The sequence below is a fragment of the Filicampus tigris genome, chromosome 19 (genome assembly GCF_054856515.1).
Source record: "Filicampus tigris isolate MCC_2025a chromosome 19, RoL_Ftig_1.0, whole genome shotgun sequence".
In the NCBI taxonomy this organism is placed as follows: domain Eukaryota; kingdom Metazoa; phylum Chordata; class Actinopteri; order Syngnathiformes; family Syngnathidae; genus Filicampus; species Filicampus tigris.
In genome coordinates this window covers 7461442-7482743 of record NC_141235.1, presented here as the reverse complement: position 1 = coordinate 7482743, position 21302 = coordinate 7461442, and the positions used below count along the sequence as shown (strand labels likewise).

The following is a 21302-nucleotide window of genomic DNA, read 5'->3' as shown; positions in this document are numbered from 1 at the left end:
GCATATGCACATATGCCACGCGTCATTATCTCATCTCAAGCTTTGGAGTGCGGACAAAGGCGGGGAGGAAAAAAGGGGCAGAAATCATTTTCTTGTCATTTATGCCTGTGCTATAAAAATACTGTGGCATCTTGTTTTTCTTTTTCTTGTTCTACTCGCCGTCCTCTCAGTGGCCTCATTAAATAAGTCATATCTATGACGGCCACGCAGCAATTTCAATCAAGTTGTGCCGGCTGATTGGCAGGCTTCCTTCAGGGCTTCTGCGACAAAATATGCAGCGTGATGGAATACATAGTGCCTTATATGAATCAAATGAAAAGGGAAAAAAAATCTGTGAAGTGATGGAAGGGAGTACTTGGCAGTCGTGGCTCAGAGGGAGCCAGGAGTGTCCATTTTTAGTCGGACTGGGGTGGGGTGGGGTTGGGGGGCTTTGGTTGATCGTACAGTGGCCGCCTTGCAGGTGGCGGGTAGCAGCGGGCTGTCATTGCCGATGCGGCTGTCATTCAAGGAGGTGGCAAACAAAGGACGGGAGATTCTGAGCGAGGGAAAATGAGCTGACACCCATCCTGACGGCTGCCACATATTCTTGCAGGACACTTCATTGGGAACATCTGCACCATGTGTCAAAAAGTCCCCCTCCTCCCCTCCAAAAAAATGTCCTTATGTGAAGGAGAGGTTGTACAGAGCAGATGCTCTAAACACCCAGCCTCATGATGACGAACATACAATTGTTTACTTGGAGGCACAGAGTTCACATGCAATCTTTGTTTCAGCCGCTTATCTTAGCTTAAAAGCTCAAAGGCAAGATGTTCATCCCACTTACAAAATCAACAAATGAATTACTGCTAAACATTGAGCTACTTTGTGGTCACAAACACCCAGCTTCATGATGACAAATATACAATTGTTTACTTTGAGGAAGGCGTACAAAATAATCCCCATTTAAATCACGTAGTTCAAACCTCAAAGGCAAGATGTGCATTGCACTAACAAACAAGCAAAGTACTACTAAATATTCAGCCACCTCATGAGCACAAACCTACAATTGTTTACATATGATTGGAGCCATACGTACAAAACAATCGCCATATAAGATACCAATCTTGCACTTCAGATGTAAAATGTGCATTGCACGTATTATCAATCCACTGCAACTAGAAAAATGGCTTTTCAACTTATTGCAATGAAAGAGTAGTGTGTAAGATAACTCTGTTAGTTTAGAGACTACTGTTTTCAATTTCAATAAAGAACTCCAAAGGCAAGATGTACTGCATAGTTAACATTTACAATCACAGAAGTCATTGTCTAGTGGCAGCTGTGTTAGATTAGTGGATTATGTTTACAGTTTGTTTGTTTTTTGTTGTGGTTTGAAGCCCAATGTAAATTGGATTTACAAAATTTAAAAAAAATCACTTAATATATGTGTTTACCTAATTGTTGGTCTTTTTTTACCTTTAACAGTCACACAATGAGCGAGTACTTGTCCTTCCCCTGTGACCTCACTTACTTATTGTAGAATTGATTAGTATTTACAATCTAACGTGCTTCTTCTTTGTTCCGCTTCCCATTCATTCCCTTTTGTGCGTGTCCTTGTTATGCGGGCCCAGTGTGCTCAGGCACGAACACCAAATAATACAGCTATTTACCCAAAGACTCCAGTCAGTCTGTGAGCCTGCAATGACTTTTTATTTAAACTTACTCTTCTCATGCTAGAAGACCTTAACTCTTGTTGGCAATAAATAATAAATAATGCATGCTTGATAACATGGAGTGATGTATTGTACGTTCCTTTTTTCCCCAATTACATTTATCGTAGATGGGGTTTTTTTCCTCCAATATATTGCTGCGTATACAGTATGTGATAGTATTGGTATTGTTTGCCAAGTACTGCGATATTGTATCATGACTTACTCTGCAATCCCAGTGTTGAACAAGCACAAACAAAACGGGAGCTTGCAGATGCGATTTTGAAGGACCCTGGCCAAAAAAATGGCCATTTAAAATTCACTTCCTGTGTCTTTGAGACGTTTTTGTGGGTCAATTCATGATTGACATGTCTGCCAATTTTATGTGAGGTAAAAATCTCTTCAGCTGCTGAATAGTATGTCTGTTTCTTTAGTTCAATTAAAATTGTCACTTTTTTTTAAAGATAGCTTGGTTGGAAATATTGCAAATCCTGCCGATCAAATCTCTAAATTTGCAGATATGACTGGTTTTGTAAAATAGCTACTTTGCGTTTGTTGAACTACAGAACCAGCTACAATTTTTGGTGTTGTGTTTTTTCCTAAATTGTCCCGACAAACTCAAATGAACCGATAAAAGCAAGTTAAATCCTGTAAAAACGACACCTTCCGAACAAAATGTCAGACTCCATGTGTGTTTCGCAGCAGTTTTTTTTTCTTTTTTTTTTTATTGATTTTTGGGGTGCCAGGCTTGCTATCGGAGAAGGTAAGAGCCAACTAATTAGCTTTCCGAGCGGCAAGCACACTCCCATCCATCGTTTTTTAGACGCGTCCTTCATTAGTTGGGCTATAGAGGGGATGCAGCCAAGATTCATCTACAATGGAGGGGAGGGGGCCTGCTGATTGTAGCAGAGAGAGCCTTGAGATTCATGCCGCCATGCTAAGATTGCATGCTGCGTGTACAACTACAACGTAACCACTAGAAATCAACTGAATGAAGTGAGACATTTACGCATTTATGAAAATAGACTCCCCGTGCGGGTCCAATTTTAACACTGAGAAGTGAAAACACTTCATCAATGCTGGGAAAGTGTTTTTATTGAGCCTCCCGTTTAAAGTTGAATCCAACTTGACTGGTCTTCGATTGGGTTCCGCTTCTTTGTCTGCTTTGTAGTACTGTTAATTTCATTCAATTTTGTCACTCTAAAAAGTGGAGGACAAGAATGATAATGGCTAATAACAGCACTAAGTTTATAAATATATTTTTTAAAAAATACCTACATAACACTATGCGGCTGTTGTCTGTGTTCTGCTGTGAAACGTTAGCACAGATGCTAACTTTGTTCTCTTGTATACTTCACTTATTGACCTACATTAATTATCCGCGCTAATTTGCAACATCAAGTATTTTCCAAATTCCTCTTTTGCAGCCAATCAGTATCCCACTCACTAGCTTTTCATCAGATTTGAAAAAGGCTAAGGGTGTTTACTTAGTTTGCAATTGTTTTATCTTTGGCTTTTCTTCACTTTTCAACTCAAACGAAGACTCCGAGATGGCACAAGCTATCTCTGACAGTCTTAATGGAATCCCAATGATGGAATTCGAATGATTGCGGCTTGTTTGTGTTGCATCTGGGCATGATGATGAAACAACCCCACTGCTAATTATCTCCTTATTACGACTTAAATGCTTGTTTTTGGCTTAAAATGAGCTCTGATGGAGGAATAATCAACAGTATTGCTCCGCTGCCGTGTTGCATATCAACGCTCGTTAGCTTGGGGGATTATTTGTCAGGATTGCAACTACATGGACTGTTGTTTACCCAACTGAAAAATATACCGTGCTTATCAGAACAAGAATCCTACTTATTTGAAGCTTATCCAGATTGTCAACACTCTGCCAGACACAATTTTTACTTACTTCCAACTGTTTAATTTCCAGACTCAGAGCTTTGTTTGTGCGATTTTGGATCCAAGATGTGCTGACAACAACAACAACAAAAAAATACAACTGAAGTCATGACCTGTCTGCTGAAAAGTCGAAAAGGCGAGATGAGAGTACCTCCTTATTCGGAGCAAAGGACTTTTTGGAGGTCCCCTGTTGATTTTGGATGACGTTGTGCCAATGTGGACAAAAGGCTTTGGACAGGAAGTCGTGACCGGTCCGCCTGAGTCAGGAATATACATTTGAAAATGTAGGAAGTCTGCTGCCGTGCTTAGAAATGGCCATTGTAGCCATTCTCTGGAGCCCTTCAAAGACGAGCTCATTGAAACAAAGTTTGTTGTTTTGTTTCAATTTTTTTGTGGACTAGAAAATGGAACTTTTAAAAATGCTTCATTGTTTTGATGTCCTTGTTATCTTGCAGCTTGTGTGTATGTTGTGCGTTTGTGCATGTGTGCATGCGTGCGTTTGTGTAGTATTCTGAAGTTGTCATTGTGATGGTTTTATTGGAAGATTTGTTGTTGATCCAGCACTCACAGGCTTCATTGTGTTCCACAATGCATGAATTCAGGGGGAAAAGCAGCAGCTTATTATGCTCAATACGCTGTGCTCGACACTCCATCTTCTGAGGAAGTTTTTTACTATTTATTTTTTTTGCCCGCCTTTATGGGTCGTTTGGGAAATTAAATGAGCTTGAACACTGAATCATATAAGAAAAAGAAAAACAGAGGACAATTAGGGTGAAATGAATGGAGCATTGATTGCTTCACTTTGCTATACAATCACTTTTATTTTATTTCGCTTCTCACCGTCTCTTTTATATCCTTGGCTGTCGAGCTCAGTGTGTTAATGTTTACATGCATGCATGTCTGAGTGCAAGGAAAAAGGTGAGTGTACCTTATCGTTGCTAAAGGTTACCTCGCAGATTTATGCATCTCCCTTCAGCGTTATTTTTTTTAATGTTTGAGTTACTTTGGTTGAATGTCCCTGGCAGCCCTGAAATATCACCCAATATTTTTTTTTTACATTTTGAAGCCAGTTATGTGCAGTTCACATTCTTTTTTACTTATTTTGTTCTAACGTCACCACCCAACCTTAGCAGCAAAATATACAAGTATAAATACAAGTACCAACCCCATTTTATACATTCAGTTTCTACATACAAATAAACTAGTAATTACAGTCTCCATCTGTTTCATCAAGAAGTAATTAGTTTTTTTGCCCTGTAATCAGGTACTATTTCTAATGAGAATTGATCAAATGCTACCATGCAACCATACCAACAGTTGGCATATTAAAAAAATAGCAAAGTCGCAATCTAACTTCAAAAAGCGACAAGGTAGAGTGATAAGGATTTTTATGCCTTGTTACCAAGTTCTCTTTCAACTGAGAACTGATTAAATGATAACACATAAGCAGTATATATGCTCACATGTAACAAGGTGTGAACACAGAAATTGTTTACAGACTTCTTAAATGTTAGCAGTTAATCTGCCAACAGAGATAGCAACAGAAAGAGCAAAAGCAGATTGATCATGTTTTTTTCATCCTGCCCTCGTGAGGTAGGCTACTACCTCAAAAGGTTAATAGAAAAACGCAAACATTTGGCATAACTACATTTCGCTCTTTGTGAAGAAAATGCTCATGTCTGTTGCACTTGCAGTGTGCTGTGTACAGATTAAGGCTACCAGCTACTGAATTTATAACGTGTGAGGTCAAAAGATTTGGACAAAGCTAGTGATTAGCTGCCAGGCTACGAGTCTCCTGGGAATGGCAGAAAACATCGCTGGAGCAGAGCCCACAGCATGCGTGTGGCGATTTGGCCGCCTGTGTGTTAGATGTATACAGTGTGTGTGCGCGCGCGTGCGGGTGTAGCGGGCTGGCATGTGCATCATGAACTGGCCTCAACGTGAGCGTCTCTGTGGGACGAGCCAAACATCAGTAAAAGCATGGAAACTGCCATGCTGACAAGCAACGAAATGCATTAGCCCTCATTCTTTGCAGACACGGTTATAAATGTTTTGAATTTTACTATAGTTAGTCTTTATTATGGTTTGAGATTTCTCTTTAGGTAGTTTTAATCAGTTTTCATTGCATTGTTTGTTAGTTGTTATTATTTTAATGCTTCATTTTAGATACATTTTTATTAGTTTAAGTATTAGTTTTAGTTTTTAAAAGTGTTTCTTGTGTGCATGATTAAAAAAACATCAACAGCAAGTAATCTGTAGTAAAAAAAATCCGCAAAATGTATTATTTTTAAGACATTTTATAAACAACCATCCACAAATCAAATACAGATACTGTATACAGTGCAACCGGGTTTAATACTTCTCAGGAATTGAGGAATTGAAGCCACAAACCTGCTAGCATTTGGTATTTCATCGATTCTTATTTTGAACTAGTAGCTGACGATAGAACATGATGTAAAATGCTCAACAATCTGCCTGAGAATTTTTTTCCTGCCAACTAGTGGCATTGTGTGCGTGTTTGTGTACACATTTCGTAGCATAAAACTTTTAGTTTGTCCGTGCGTTTGTTGTTGATGTGTTCTGACTGGAGGCCAATCATTTCACATGGCGGCTTGCTACCAGTTTGTTGTCATCATTTATGCATGACTTCTGCTTTTTTTTCTATACTTTTGCCCTCACCTGTAGGTAAGATGGCCTCTGGATAGATTTTTAGTTTTCTTTTTTTCCTTTTATTTAAAGAAGAGCAAACATACATTAAAAAGATGGCGAGGCAGATGGGTTAAGGTGTACGCAAAACATTTTTAGCATTTAGTTGCAGAGCGTGCCTTACGTGACAGCCTTTTCAAACAGCAAAATGTGCCTTTCTCGGCTGTTAGCTTTTTACGCGTCACCACGCGCATAAACGGCGGCTTTCCTGCAGTTCCCCAAAGGCGATCGGTGGTCCTCCCAGGGCCTGTCGCTCCCGGACAATGCATTCATTTTTCAGCAGCAGCCTGGGGCGGGTGGGTGGTCACGCTTACTCTAAAACTGATCAAAATGTTAGCATCCTCACAGTCGGTTGGCAACCTCTGTAGACAGGTGGCTGCCTGGCTTTATTTTAGCATAACGACTGCTTCCAAGTTGGGCCACCCTTTTACAGTCAGTTTGGAGAAAAGTTGTACAAATAGACTCATTATTTTCATAAATGAATTATTGATGAATTAATTCTTGATGAATTCTCACCAGAGGGCAAACATTTGTACCTGCCGCTGTTCTCAATAATGAGCTTTAATTGACTTAGGCCACACACGCATGCACACGCTCACCCCCTCACACACACACACACACACACACACACACACACAGTTGCCCCCGCGAGTATCCTCTGGCTCGAGCGACGCCCTTTATGCAAACGAGCAGCCTCATTAGACACTAATTCCTTGTTGCCACTGCATAGGAAGCTGGCGAACAGTCTCACATTGGACGTAGGCGCGTTGAGTCCCGCCATTGAGTCGGGGCTCTTTCTTTGGGGGCCGTCACCTCGACTGGCAGCTCAGGTGTCCTCATTCTACCTTCAAGTGTTGTGACTGTGACTACAGCAAAATGTGCATTAATTATACACTCAGCAACCTAAACCTGTTAATCAAATGAGATGTGAGGCTAGCGCCACGTCAGTTGCCACAACGCCCCCACCACATATGCTACATCCGCTGCCATGTCCGCCTGTGGCTCGTCTGTTGCCTCAAGGCCTGTCGCCAAGTCCTCAGGTGCCAGACCTGCTTCCAAAATTCCCGTGCGACAGCCACTAATACATTTGTGGCCCCTGCATCTGATGCTCCAACACCAAATCCACCCGCGTCACATCTGCCTCCGTCGTGTCTGCCAGTGACACATCCGCTGCCTCCACATCAACCGCCACATCCACTATTGCCACATGGCCTGCCACAATTTCTGCCGCCATATCCACGTCGCATCCACCACCACCTTGATCACCACCGGGACGTCCAACCACGCAACTATGTCCACTAGATAGACATCCCCAGCCATTGAATCGCTACATCTGCCGGTGCCTCCTCAGCCGTTGCCTTGTCTCTCACAGCTCCATTCACTGCCACACCTGCCGCATCAGTGCCATATCTGCTGCTACATCCTTTGCATGTTCATCGCCACCTCCGCCACATTAGCTAAATTCCGCCATGTCTGCTACCTCCGCATCCCCCCTTCCATGTCCACTAACGGCACATCTGTCAGTGCTACTGTGTGCCATGACGTCGTATCCATCATCGCATCAAGTCTAGTGCCACAACGCACGCCGCCATGTCCCCCTTTACGTCTGCCAGTACCATATACGCCAGAACCATTTCTTCTAAGGAGCCATCCGCCACCACACTAACCCCCCACATCCACTGGCAACACCATGTCCGTTAGCACCAAGTTCTCCAGCGGCACATCCCTTGCCACAATGCCCTCTGCCTTCTCCAGTTCTGCTGCCATGACACACGTTGCCATGTCTGCCAGTACCATGTATAAAACCGTCACTTCTGCTGCCTAATTCTAAACATTTAAACATCTCTTACTTTGACTCGCACGTCGCAGCAACACATACAAAGAGAGCATACAGCTAAAGTCAATGGCATATACGTTTGCTCTGCTTTGTGGGAATAACTAATACTGCAGCTTAGTAGGTGACCTTCTCTGCCTCAACTTCTTGCTCGTAATTATGCTGCATGTGCATCTAGTAGAGCCAGCATTTTGCAGCACAACATGGTGCTAATTTTAAGTAAGTATAATTTGGACTTGCTTGTTTGTAAAGACCCATCAAGTTTGTGATATAATAGGGATATGAAAAATGAACCCCGATATAGCGGGAGTTCACTTTATCCCCCAAAATACCTTTGGTCACAATACAGTTAAATGCTTCCCCTCCAATGCACAGTACCATATGCATTCACACGTCACTACACCCTGCAGCTCTTAAGTAGTCGTCCTTACAGTGTATCACTTATAATGGACTTCCTAATGAGAATGACCAGTGCAGATAGTCATCAGTGATCAATGATGTCGTTGGCCTCTCGACTTCCTTGCAGCCTGGCGGGCGTCTGTTGGAGGGTGACGCCTTCCCTTGCGTCCCCGCACTCGCTCTTGTGCATTGTTTCCCCTTTTCCCAGATCATTATAAATATGTATCCACTCGCCACTAGTCCGACCTGAAGTGAAGTGTCGGCGAGTGAATATGCATGCTGGTTATGAATATTTATTGTTGACTTATTGAGATGTGTCATGCACTGTTGAAGGGCAACACATGCCTTCACTTCTCTGTGCCTCAGTGTTTATCTTAGACTGTTTAATCCTTCGTCTCAAAATTGTATATATTATAAACCTGTTTGCAACTTAGAGTTTCATGATCACGAATTCAAACTGTGCAAATTTGTAAAGGGAATTAACCAGAATAGGCTGCTGCATGCATTCAGATAATGTCTTGATGGAATATGTGGCTCATTATCCAAGGTCATCGTTGTGCTATTTGTAAACAATTGTATGTTTGTGATCATACAGTGGCGCATGTTTAGTGTTAGTCAGAATACTGCATATTGGATTCCGTGTGTTTGTTCAATACAATTTCTCCCCATCATTTTAAATGTGGCTGGTAATTGTATATCATTTTTTTCTGCAAAATTGGGATGCAAAAAATATGTATGAAAAAGTATGAAACTAAAACAATATTTTGTTGTTGATAACATTTCAGGAACATTAGATATGTTTTTATTAATCAAATCGTTTGGGGTAAAGCATTTAGCCATGGAGTGTTTACTCACAAATTATATACAGGCTATGTTATAAAATGAGTGTAAAAATATTTAAACATCTTTGAAAAATATTTTAATGTAATTTAAAAAAATATATATGGCAAATAATACAATATAAAATGAAATAATTATACATAATGCAGCTACATTTATTGCTCAAAAAATTGAGCACTCTAAAGAAAAACCATGTGAAAACCCGGCATGGTAACTTGATAATTAATGATTAAGAAAATGTTCTTTTAAAAAGTAAGAACTATTTACATTTAAAATCTGATTAGATATGTGAAACAATTAAAGTAACAAATACATGTTGAAAAAATATAATTTATGTTTTTGTACATTTGATTTACTTAAAAACATGAGCCCCATTAAACTAAGGAAAACCATGTAGACACAAACAAGTACTGTTCACTGCATGATGAATTATTCAGTGCGAAAAAAGTGTTTATAATGTATAAGCTCTATTATGTGAGCCCCTTTGTACTGTTGACTATATATCATCACAATAATAAGTCATAATACACAGCCGTGCCTCGCCACACTGCGACGTTAATAAATACACTTCTCACTTTGACACATTGATTTTAAATTGAAGTAAAAAGATGTAAATGATTGCTCTCCCTCGCTTATGTTCTCTTTACTGTTATTTCTTTTTTTTTTCCAACTCGCTTACAGCGCCGTCTCGGCTTCTGTCGTTCCCCCTCCTCCTCCGAGCCTGTCACACCAAAGTGCCGGAGCAAAATATAAGCACAATAGATCATCCTGACAGTTTAATTTCGCCGCTTGATTATCAGTCAATTTGATAATTATATCATGCAGCCATCCAATTAATGGCTTCTATATTTACAATGATCATCAAGTGAGCTCTCTGCGGTGTTGGCGTCGTTCATCAGTGCTGAGATATGAGCATCTCCGGGGAGCTTGACAGTGCGGGCAACTCCTTGATTGAGATGTGTGTGTGGGGGGGGGGGGACAAAAGAAAAAAAGTGTGTGTTGCTTCCGCTACGATCTTGGACACTGTACAGCATATTTTGTGCCTCATCCCTTCATTTCCAAAGCACAGTGGACCCAACACAAACAAGACGACTTCTTGGGGATCAGCTGGATCCAGTCGGGACACTTTCACATGGCGCTTCCCATCTGGAGCTTGTTTACATGACTGCCGTAATCACCCGACACGGCAGTTTTTTTTTTTTGTTTTTTTTTTTATGTCTTCCCTCCAACATCGCAAGTCGCATGAGCTGAGATTCAATACTGTAGCCTTCACAAAGATAATAATTTCAGTTTGAGAGTCGAAGCCTAATCTTTACTCACATGCTTGACAATTTCACATTATCTAGAGCCAATAAATCCCCAATGAAAAGAAGGTTCACTTCATAATTTCATGTCCCCACTCACAGTGACGATTATGGAAGGTGATGTATGGATCTCATCGGGATGGGAGTCTCTCTTCAACTGAGCATTTTAGTTGAATTTCGTGTTTCATGGTGAATCTTTTGCCACCCACTTGTATAGTATAGGCGGTTTAATATTGATGGCATTAAAGTGAATTCCCCAGTAAGCCTTGATTAAAAATGGACAAACTCCACAAATAGCTACACATAAAACCAAAATGTCAGACTACCTGCATTTCAGTCATTGATTTCCATTTGTCCCGCAATGATGAACAGCTGTGCCAGGTTTTGACTGAATTTGATGAATTAGTGTTGGCGGTCACTAACATTTTCTAACACCCTTGGGTGTGTTTCATCTTTCACGGTTAATCATCGAACTTTACCGCCCAAGATCCGCCCACATCCTATGAGAGAAATCACAACTTTCACAATTAAGAATCATCCATTTGTCTAATATACCAGATTCAATTTCCGTGGTGATGGTTCAATCCCCCTGAAAATTTTCTAAATCGCCCACAAATGTCAAATCTCTGAAAAATGACACCTTCAAGACAAAATGTCCCTCTTCCTGTGCATTTTAACAGCATATGTAATCTTTTTGAATCCTGTAATGATTGCACAGGTGGCAGGTGCTTATAATCTCTTCTTGTTTCATAGTAAATCATTGAACTTTGACGCCAAGATGTGCTCACACCCTATAATGCAAACCCTGATTCTTTGCATTTACATTTTGTCCACCTGCCTAGTCTACCTTGTACACTTTTGTAGGGGAGGAAAATTTAAAACAAACTGCTTATATTTTATGTAAACAGGGGCAGATTTAATGACATTTCATACACAAAGTAACTTTTTTCAAATCGGACATTTGTTTTTCACAGGATAGCGATGATATTCTGCCTGTCCGTTTCCACTTTGTTGAAAGCTCATTTGTGCCTGTTGCTTAAATCAAGTGCCTCTTCCTCAAGCTAAAGTATTCCGACCATTTCCTGTATGACTCGACCTCACCACAATACTCACCCATATCACATAATTGCCCCTGCGTTAGCTTCTTTTCTATATAGCGAGTTTGAACACTAGGCAAGGAAACATTGTGGCAACCTTTTGCAGGCATCATAAAATGACGACCCGCTGGCCTTTGAGTTTGACGTGTGTTTTCTTAATGTATTTTTGCACATACTTCAATGATAAGCCAGATTTTGTGTCGATTTGACACACTAATGAGTCTAGCTTTCTTTCTTCTTCATCACAGACGATGTGCCTCCGTACTTCAAAACGGAGCCGGTGCGCAGTCAGCTGCATTTGGAGCGCAACCGGCTGGTGCTAACCTGCATGGCCGAGGGCAGCTGGCCTCTGGAGTTCAAGTGGATCCACAACAGCACAGAGTTGACCCGCTTCTCTCTGGAGTACAGGTGAGCAATTAAGATAGGTTGTTGGTTCATTTAGAAAAGACGGGTTGCATTAGAATAGACGGGTTACAGATCAGTGAAGGCTAGTTTCACTTAGCAAAATAAAATTTGGTTGGCGTGTGTGTATCATGAGTAAACTCCGAAAAGTCTTTAGAAACCTGAAAAGACATGGAAACTCTGCCATTTTGTTTTCAAGTGATTATTTTAATGACATTTCCAGGGGTGCTTCTATAGTCACTTATTTGCAATCCTCATTGCTCGTCCATACTGAGTTTAAATATGCACATTTAACTGAATCTCAGGCTGTTAGGAATTACCCCCTTGCCACAATATAGTGACCTGCATTGGGGAGTTTACCATTTTTTCGTGCTGTTTGAATGTGTTGTGAGTATGGGTTAACTTGATATAGTTCCCTCAATATACCGCACGGCCAGGGGGGTTTTTAGTCCCTCTGGGGCCCCAGGCAGGAGGGAACCTGGACTTGACTTAACTAAGTGTCCAATGTGAAATAAAAGATCCACCCAAAAGATATTCAAAGGTATTGTATGTCTATTGTATTGTGGTTTGAAACAGGCGTTTTAGGATCAATACAAGACAAACTTGTCCTAGATTTTGTCCAGTTGCTTCAAAATTTGAAAAACACATTTCTGGCATCGGGCCTAAACCCGCTGTTTTCTACCTTCTTATTCTGATACAAATCTGTATTATTGGTCAGTCCCCACGTGGGTCTGTTTTTTTTTTTTTTCTTAACCCTCTTTAACGATGTAGTGTTTATGGATTACCAAACATAATTTTTTGGGGGGGGTTCCTGACAAGTGACAGCTTTGGTGATGCGATTCCATCCAAATAAAATGAAAGTGGAAAAACTGGCTTTTTTGTCATTGCATGTGGGGGTGGAGCACGGCGGCAACGTTTGATGACTCAAATCTCTACTGCAAGTTTTACAGAATTTTCCCAGTGCTCACGACAATCACAATTAATGCCACTGTGAACAAATAAGTGATGGACATGAGACAAAACAGGGAGAGGGTTATGGGCAAATATGACAAGCCGTGATTGCCTTGGATGCCAGACCAATTTTTGAAACCGTCCAAAAATTAGCCGGGGCAATCATGGTGCAGCTGAGAAACCTAGGCGGTCAGAGTAAAATGGCGTGAATACACACCAACATGTGACAGTACATAATAGGCCATGACTTAGCAAAATAAAATTTGGTGGGTTTGTCTATCATGAGTAGACCCCCAAAAAAAGTCTTAACAAGCCATGCTTCCAGCCATATAAGTGTTGTTTGAGTATGTCTGCAAACCTTTATGACTTTAGTGCACTGCCATGCATCACAGTAACAGTTCACACAAGATAACGCCATTGAGCTTGCTTTGAATCACATTTTTTGCACTGTAACATATTTTCAATGATGAAGCTTAAAAAGGTTATTAATCTGCTCATTACAGTATGTTACTTCTATTATAGACACCGCAATAAGAGCTATTGTCGCTTCTGCTGTTGCCCGCCTTGCTCTTTTCCTTCTTTGCTCTGCCCTCCTGACACCTCTATCATTCTCTTACACGGCATGCTAAATGTGTGTATGTCTTTTCTCTGTTTGTGTGTGCGTGTACGGGTGCGCGTGTGTGTGTGTGTGAAGTGGTAGGGGTTGGCAGATAAAGCGTCTTTAACCGTAACTGGAAGATTGTTATCATGCAGCCAACACGGCCTTATCACACTAGGTTGTGTGTGTGTGTGTGTGTGTGTGTATACGCTGCATGTTTGTGTTTGTATGTGTGTTTGTGCTGCACACAGTCACACAAACACAGTGCTGATCATACAGTATATGTGAAGGGAAAAAAAAGAAGGATGCCAGCCTTGGCGAGTTGATGATGTCTTGCAGATCTCCAGAGACTGATAAGAGCAGAGTGACACGCCAGTGTGAGAAGAAGTGGTCGGAGTGTACTCGAGAGAGTAGCGCACAACACAGTTACTGCACTGTCTTGTGAAGATGAGTCACACAGCAGCAAGTCCAGAAGGAGAAACAGACAATAGTGTAATGGCGAAGCAGCGTATGGCGCTTTGTGTGGTCCCTTCCAAGTAACTGTAAGCAAGTGTATGTTTGTGATGACAAAGGAACTCCTTTTATTTTGTCTAAGGACCTTGTATGCCGCTTTCCAAGTGAACCAACATGTGGCTATTTATTCACTTATCATCATCTGTTCCAAGTAACAATTGTATATTTCTGATCAACAGGTGATTTGTGCTTAGTGCGAGCATGACATTAGCTGCAGTCTTAGTCAGGAGACATTGTACAATGTACACCGCATTCCATGTGAATCAGCACATGGCTATTTCGTCAAGGTTAGTGTTGAACAGAACACTCAATTGCAAGTACCAATTGCATGTTTGCCATCACACATAGGGTCACATTTACTATAGGTACTTCATTCTGTGGGAAGCACCACGCTAATGAGCAAAAGTTACTTTTGTACACTCTGTTACTGTTAACAATTTTATATTTTTGACCAATATCAAGCAAGCTGATGTTTAGCATAAAAGTAACAGCCTCTCCTATGTTGGTTAGAGGACCTTTATATGCTGCATTCCATGCAAAGCAGCATGTTGGTCATATATTCAGATATTCTCATTTGCTCTGTTTCAATTTAACAATTGTATGTTTGTGATCACAGCGAAGCACATGTTTAATATAACTGGGACAGCAAGCGATAAATTCATCAGATGACCTTGTCTACTTAAATCTGAGCTCACTTAAATCAGCTGTGTGCAGGTGAAGGCTGCAATGTCTTCTGGTTCATGTGATCAAATAGTAAAACAGTATCATTTGTTTTGGACTTGGTGAAGCAGCATGTGGCTCGTGATTGTACTCGCAGTCCTAAAGTAGCTGTAAAGCATTAGCTGGTTGAGGCCATCAGGAGGCTCATATTTAGTTCATATTTAGTTACTACTAAGAATTTTGCCATGTTAGTCAGGAGGCCTTATATACTGCACTCTTTGTGTCACCTCTATGAAATGTATTGAAAGAATTACACTAAAAACACACATTTGGTGTTTCTCAGTGTTATTGTTGTGGTAGTATGAATTAGATTAAGCATGGCATGCCTAAAGTTTCGGCCAGCGAGCGCTCACATCAGTCCCCGGGTATCGCAACAGGAACTGAGTGTGATCTGTCACTCAGTATTGTTGATAGTGTACTTGTTATGCAGCAGATGAAAGTTGGCTGATAGAACTTTTTCCTTTTTTAAAAAAAAAAAATAAAAATTGGGCACCATCCTTGCTGACAGCATTTCCTTTGATCCATATTTCAAACGGCTCCGTTCCAAATTCATGCAACGGCGCTCTTTTTAAGTCAGGGGGAGAGCAATGGGAAAAAAAGCAGCACTCTTTTTTTTTAAAGAGTATTTAAGTGCTGCTGTGGTCCACGAGTGCTGATAGCTGCTTTAAATACTGACAGCATGTGTCATGACCTTGCGTCCTAGTCAATCAGCTAATCAATAGGACCAGGTGGCATCTGTATGCAATGTTGAAGATAGCGTGGAATTGTTTCAGTCACCTTTTTTTTTTTTCTGTAGGAAATACCAAGAAGAATCAAGAAACATCATGCGTATGCTAGGTTTACATTATATTACTGGTGGCCATGGCCCCATATTAAAGTATTTTTATTTATGTATTTGTTTTATTGTCTAACTTGGTGTATGTGAAGCGGCTTGGGGTTAAAGGGGCTCCTGAGTCCCAAGGTCTGAAAGACGCACATATCAGAAATATACAATGTACTTGAAATCATTACTTGGAACTAAGCATACAGTAACCCTGAGTGATGAAGCAGATGCAACCTGACATAGAGAATATAGTACACACGGTCTTCTGACAACAGCAGCTGTCACACTTTTGCTAAACATGATTTACCTTTCGATCGCCAACATCCAGTTGCTATTTGGAACATAACGTAGAAAAATAACTATGTGATGAGCCACATGCTTCTTCTCATTATTATCTGAACACATGGAGCACAATGAGCAAGTTGGCGTAAGGTGGTGGAATGTCACCGAATCTATTCAGTGCAGCGGCAAAATTAAATTGCGTGATATTGAAGATGTAACAGCTCCTCAGACTTGATTTTTTATCGGAACGATGTCCCTTCCCGCCACCGCCGTCTCCTTTTTGAAACGTGTAAATTAGTTTCGGCCGGCAGTACAATCGCAACAATAAGGAAAACCTTCGTTTCCCACCCCCAGTCAATTGAGTTGGAACAAGCGTGACAATACGACTGACACTTTGACCGTGCTCGTAATAGAGCGGCGCAGCCTTCGCTTGCTGTTTGATTGATCCGTGCCGAATAAATCAAACTCTGTGCAGCAATGGATTTGTCACTAACATATTACCAAAAACCCGTCTCCTTGCACGCAAACTCACCTGACATCCGTTGCATCGTTGCAAATATTTTGCAGATGTTGTAATTTTATGGCTGATCTGAATAAATTAAGCATGAATATAATAGAATATATATACATACATACACACACGCGCACACGCACCCACACACTCAAACACATATATGCAATTACCCGGCTAGAGGAAGGAGATAGCTTGGAGCGTAACGCCAGATGACGGACGAAAACGAGCTCTTTGCATTAAATTGGGCTGAAAAACAACCCCATTTATTAACAACATTGGTCCAATTTCCACCTTGGGTTGCAACCATTTTGTGCTTAAGACAAATTGAAATTTAATTCAATCATACACATTTTTGTATTCTGTTTGGTTCTTTGAATTTAATCTATACAGTTGTTCTTCGTGGTTTACTTGGTTATGGGTTCAGTGCATCGCAGATTTTTTTTTTTTTTTTTTTGCAGTACAGTTGCTTAACTACATGTCTCTGGTAACGTAAGCATCATTAGCTTATTGAATATAGCCTACCATCATGAGTTAGAATGAATATAACATATAACATATAACATATATAACAGCTGGTTTTAGAGGGAAGAGGAAAAGGGCCATCAACAAACAGTAACAAATTGCAATAAGCAGAAGCAGACTCTTAGCACACGTGCCGGTAACCTCAACTGACACTGTCACTGAACACCAGAATGGCTAAAGCTATAGCCAGTAAATATGTCCTCTTAAAGCAGAAGTCAAGACAAACTTTTTTTTCAAGAATATGTTCCTAGCAGGCCCATTTGTTGAAACACTGCATTCTGATCATTTTTTTTGCGTTTGTGGAATGTAAATGAAGCAGCAATATGCACTCGTTTTTAGCCATCTCTGGGGGCGGCCATTTTGTCTTCTGTCGACTGAAAATGACATCACAACTGCTCACAACGACCAATCACGGCTCAGATTCAGAAAACAGGTCAGCCGTGATTGGTCGTTGTGAGCAGTTGTGATGTCATATTCAGTCGACAGAAGAAAAAATGGCCGCACCCAGAGATGGCTAAAAATTAGTGGATTAACACTTATTCCACAAACGCAATATTTATCAGAATACCCTGTTTCATCTAGTAGGCTTACATAGAACATATTCTTGGAAAAAAAATGTTTGCGTTGACTTCCACTTTAAGGTCATTTCCATGTGACTCAACTGACGAGGCCTGCCTTTACAAGCCACATGTACACATTCAGTCGTTGTTACTATAGTTTAGAACAGTGGTTCCCAACCATTGGTGTGCAGGCCATTTGGTACTGGGCTTCAGAGGGAAACAGACAAAAAAAGAAGGCGGGACGGCAATTTACGTTTGCTAACTTTCAGAATCCTCAGAGACACCATGCCTTGTCTTTGTGTGTCTGGTTACCACCAAACGGGCAATAACTATTGCTTTTGGTATTTTTACTCTGCACGCAGTGTATTTATTAATGATTCCAAAGTTCACCAAATTCTTGCCAGTTTGTATTTTGCTATCTTTCAAAATGATCGGACACCATGAATAAGATGTCTTTGTGCAAACCCAAAGTAAAAAGTGAGCAGATGCCTTGTGATCTAAAGTATGCTGTGGCTGAGGCGCGTGGCAAATGGGATGCTCTTAGTTACTGAAGGCAATCCATTAAGGTCGCTTGGCCAAAGCGATACTGGCTGGACCAAGACCCCCACCCCCTTACGAGACCACCCACGTAACCCTGTATACGCCATGAAGTGATGCAAGCGCACAAATATGTGGGTAAAGGGCAAGTTTTTCCCGCGACTAATTGGATGTTGCTGGCCGCTCCTTGCCCTCTTGAAAGTGAGGCCACCGCTCATCTCACTTAACAAGCCACAATAACAACACAATCAATGTGACTGCACTGGAAAAAAAATCTACTTTTTCAAATAAGATACTTTTACACAGATATTTGTTGGTTTTCTTTCATATTTAGAGAGCATACAAGAACAAAAATAAGTTGTTTTTTTTAATGCTATGGTCATGCATGCATTCAACATATCTGGACTGTAATGTCACATTTTGCAACTACTTTTGAGTCTCTGAAAATTGAGCTTCTCCGCTCAAAATGGCCTTGATTCCCAAATGGTGAATACTGCATTTTCTTAAATCACCGGATTTAAAGCTGTCGTTTTGCCTCAGAAGATGGGAAATTTGCAGCTCACCTTTGTAGGTCCCTTTCCAGAGTCACACAATTAACACCGGGGAAACAAACGCTTTGATGGGCAGTGTGAAAGGGATTAAACTAAGTTCCGAAGTTCAACTTTCGCTTTTCTTTTTATTAATTGTAAAGACATAGGTGTGCCGCGCAGTCAGAGGGGTGCTGTTAAAATATTCTTAAGATGATATTGATAATTTGTTCAATGAATTGATTTCTACAATGATTCAGAAAGATTGTCCCAGAGCGCCAAATCTGTCTGCCTGCACCTCGATCAAATCCACCCAAATCCCATTACACCACCTGCGCCATCATTTAGAGATGTTCTTGCGAGTCTAAAATCTCGTCGACTTTTTGTCAACAAATTGCAAGATGCCCTGTGGGTGCGGCAGCTTTGTTCACCGGACTCCCAGCGAGGTGTAGTGCATCTACCAAATTCCTAAACATGTTAAACTCCGCTTGTCCGGAAACGAAAATGAACATGTGCCCAATTTTACACTGAGCGCACTGCCGCTTGTCTATGAAAATAGGGCCCAATGTTTCATGCCAGAATTCAATCACATGTCCCAAGTCACATTCTTCACTTTTTTTTTAGTTTTTCCTTGCCCTCCTGGGGTTAAGATCAGGGGATGCCGTTAATATTTGTCAACTGTGGGCATGTGAAGCCCTTTGAGACTTTTTGGTGATTTAGGGCTATATACATAAATTTGACTGTCAGTTATGTGTGGAAATTGGTTTAACTATAATGGACATCTATTGACGTGTGATCAAGATGTGGTTCAATATTTGAGATTCATATTTATGAATACATCCATCCATCCATTATCGATATCGCTTCTCCTCACAAGGGCCGCGAGCATGCTGGAGCCTGTCCCAGCTGTCTTCGGGCAGTAGGCGGGCAACACCCTGAACTGGTTGCCAGCCAATCGCAGGGCACACAGAGACAAACAAACAACCGCACTCACAATCACACCTAGGGGCAATTTAGAGTATCCAATTAACCTACCGTGCATGTTTTGGGAATGTGGGAGGAAACTGGAGTACCTGTAGGAAACCCACGCAGCCACGGGGAGAACATGCAAACTCCACACAGGAAGTCCGGGGCCGGAATCGAAACCACGACCTCTGAACGGTGAGGCGGGCGTGCTAACCAGTCGATCACCGTGACGCCCATTTGTGAATACAATCGAAAGGAAATTCTCATAAAAATATAGTCCGTTGTTGACCACAAACATACAATTGTTTAGTCACAACAAGATGCTCAAAATAATCATGAGCAATGTACCACATGCTGCTTTGGCTTTTGACTAACATACCGCTGGGTCTCCTCATGTTTGCAAATTGTTTATCTGTAGCAGGGTAACTCAAAAATAACTGGATAATTAGTAACATGCTGCTTCACCTTATTATCAGAACGCATGTAGCAGCCTGGGTCTGGTTTGTCCTCACGGCAGTAGCCAAGGTTCAGTGAAATGTAATTTCAGTCGCTTGAGCAGCAATCCCCAAATTGTCTACTTCCTTTGTTCTATCCGTCATCTTTTCATCACTTCCACACCTCTGTCCTCCTTCACACATCCTTCTCATCACAGCTCCTGAGTGGGGACTAATTAGCGGGGATGTGACGGAGCGTGCCGAGCGCCGGAACATCGATCAATCTCTGTCTCACGTCGTCATCTCCCGCTGACTGGACCCTATCACCTGCCCTTCCCCTCCATCTTCCCTCCCCACCTCCCACCATCCCTCCCGCCGATCCCGCCACCTGCCGCCGCTCACCAAAGGTTAATTGTATTCATTATGGGGGAAGTGAGTGAGAGCTTCTGAAGTCACCCTGCAGCTCGGCCTTGGCTAGGTTGAACTCGAATCGCATGATGACATGGCTCGTCATGTGATGTCTGGTCTAAATGTCCGATGACATGTTTTATTTTCATGTGTAGTCAAAATAATCCTAAAATGTAGGCCTTCTACGTCTTTTTGAGCATGGCGTCTTGGGACATGTATGTGGGTCTTCTCATGATTGACATGCCTAGAAAACCTCATGTTTCGAAGCTAAACTGGCTTTGAGGGATGCATTAAAAAAAAAATTCAAGAACTTAGAAATGTATCAAATTTCAACATGCTCCACCCAAATACGAAACGAAATATGCAACAAAAACTCAAATGTTGCACTGTTAGTGTCGCCCATTTGTCTAATACACGTTTGGTAGCAATTGGACCAAAAATCTAGGACAAGCTAGTCTTTGAAAGTTTCCTACAAATGACCAAAAGTGACCCCTTACTATAAAAGGCAGCTTCAAAGTAAATACCCATGTTTGACGTGCCTACAAATTGTCATGGCAGGTGAAACATGCTTGGGGGGCTGAATTCTATCCCCAAAAACTTGAATGTTTGGGGACTGTACATTTCAAAGCATATTTTTTTTTCCATTGGTATGCTTTTTCATTGCTAAACATGATCCTAAAATGGACACCTCAAAGCAAAATGTCTGACTTCCTCTGTCTTATCAGGTTGTTGACTTTTTTTGTGCTCTACCCAAGATAGACTTGCAGAGCAA

At 41.3% G+C, this 21302-nt stretch overlaps 1 protein-coding gene across 4 annotated transcripts in view; it reads left to right on the top strand.

Moving 5' to 3' along the window:
• sdk2b (sidekick cell adhesion molecule 2b) overlaps positions 1 to 21302 on the top strand; it is a 196770-nt gene that overhangs the window by 125972 nt on the left and 49496 nt on the right. For all 4 annotated transcript variants that reach the window (XM_086017153.1, XM_086017151.1, XM_086017152.1 and 1 more), the window contains exon 2: positions 12022 to 12181. In XM_086017153.1, the coding sequence (XP_085873279.1) occupies positions 12022 to 12181 (160 nt within the window). The remainder of the gene's footprint in view (positions 1 to 12021; positions 12182 to 21302) is intronic.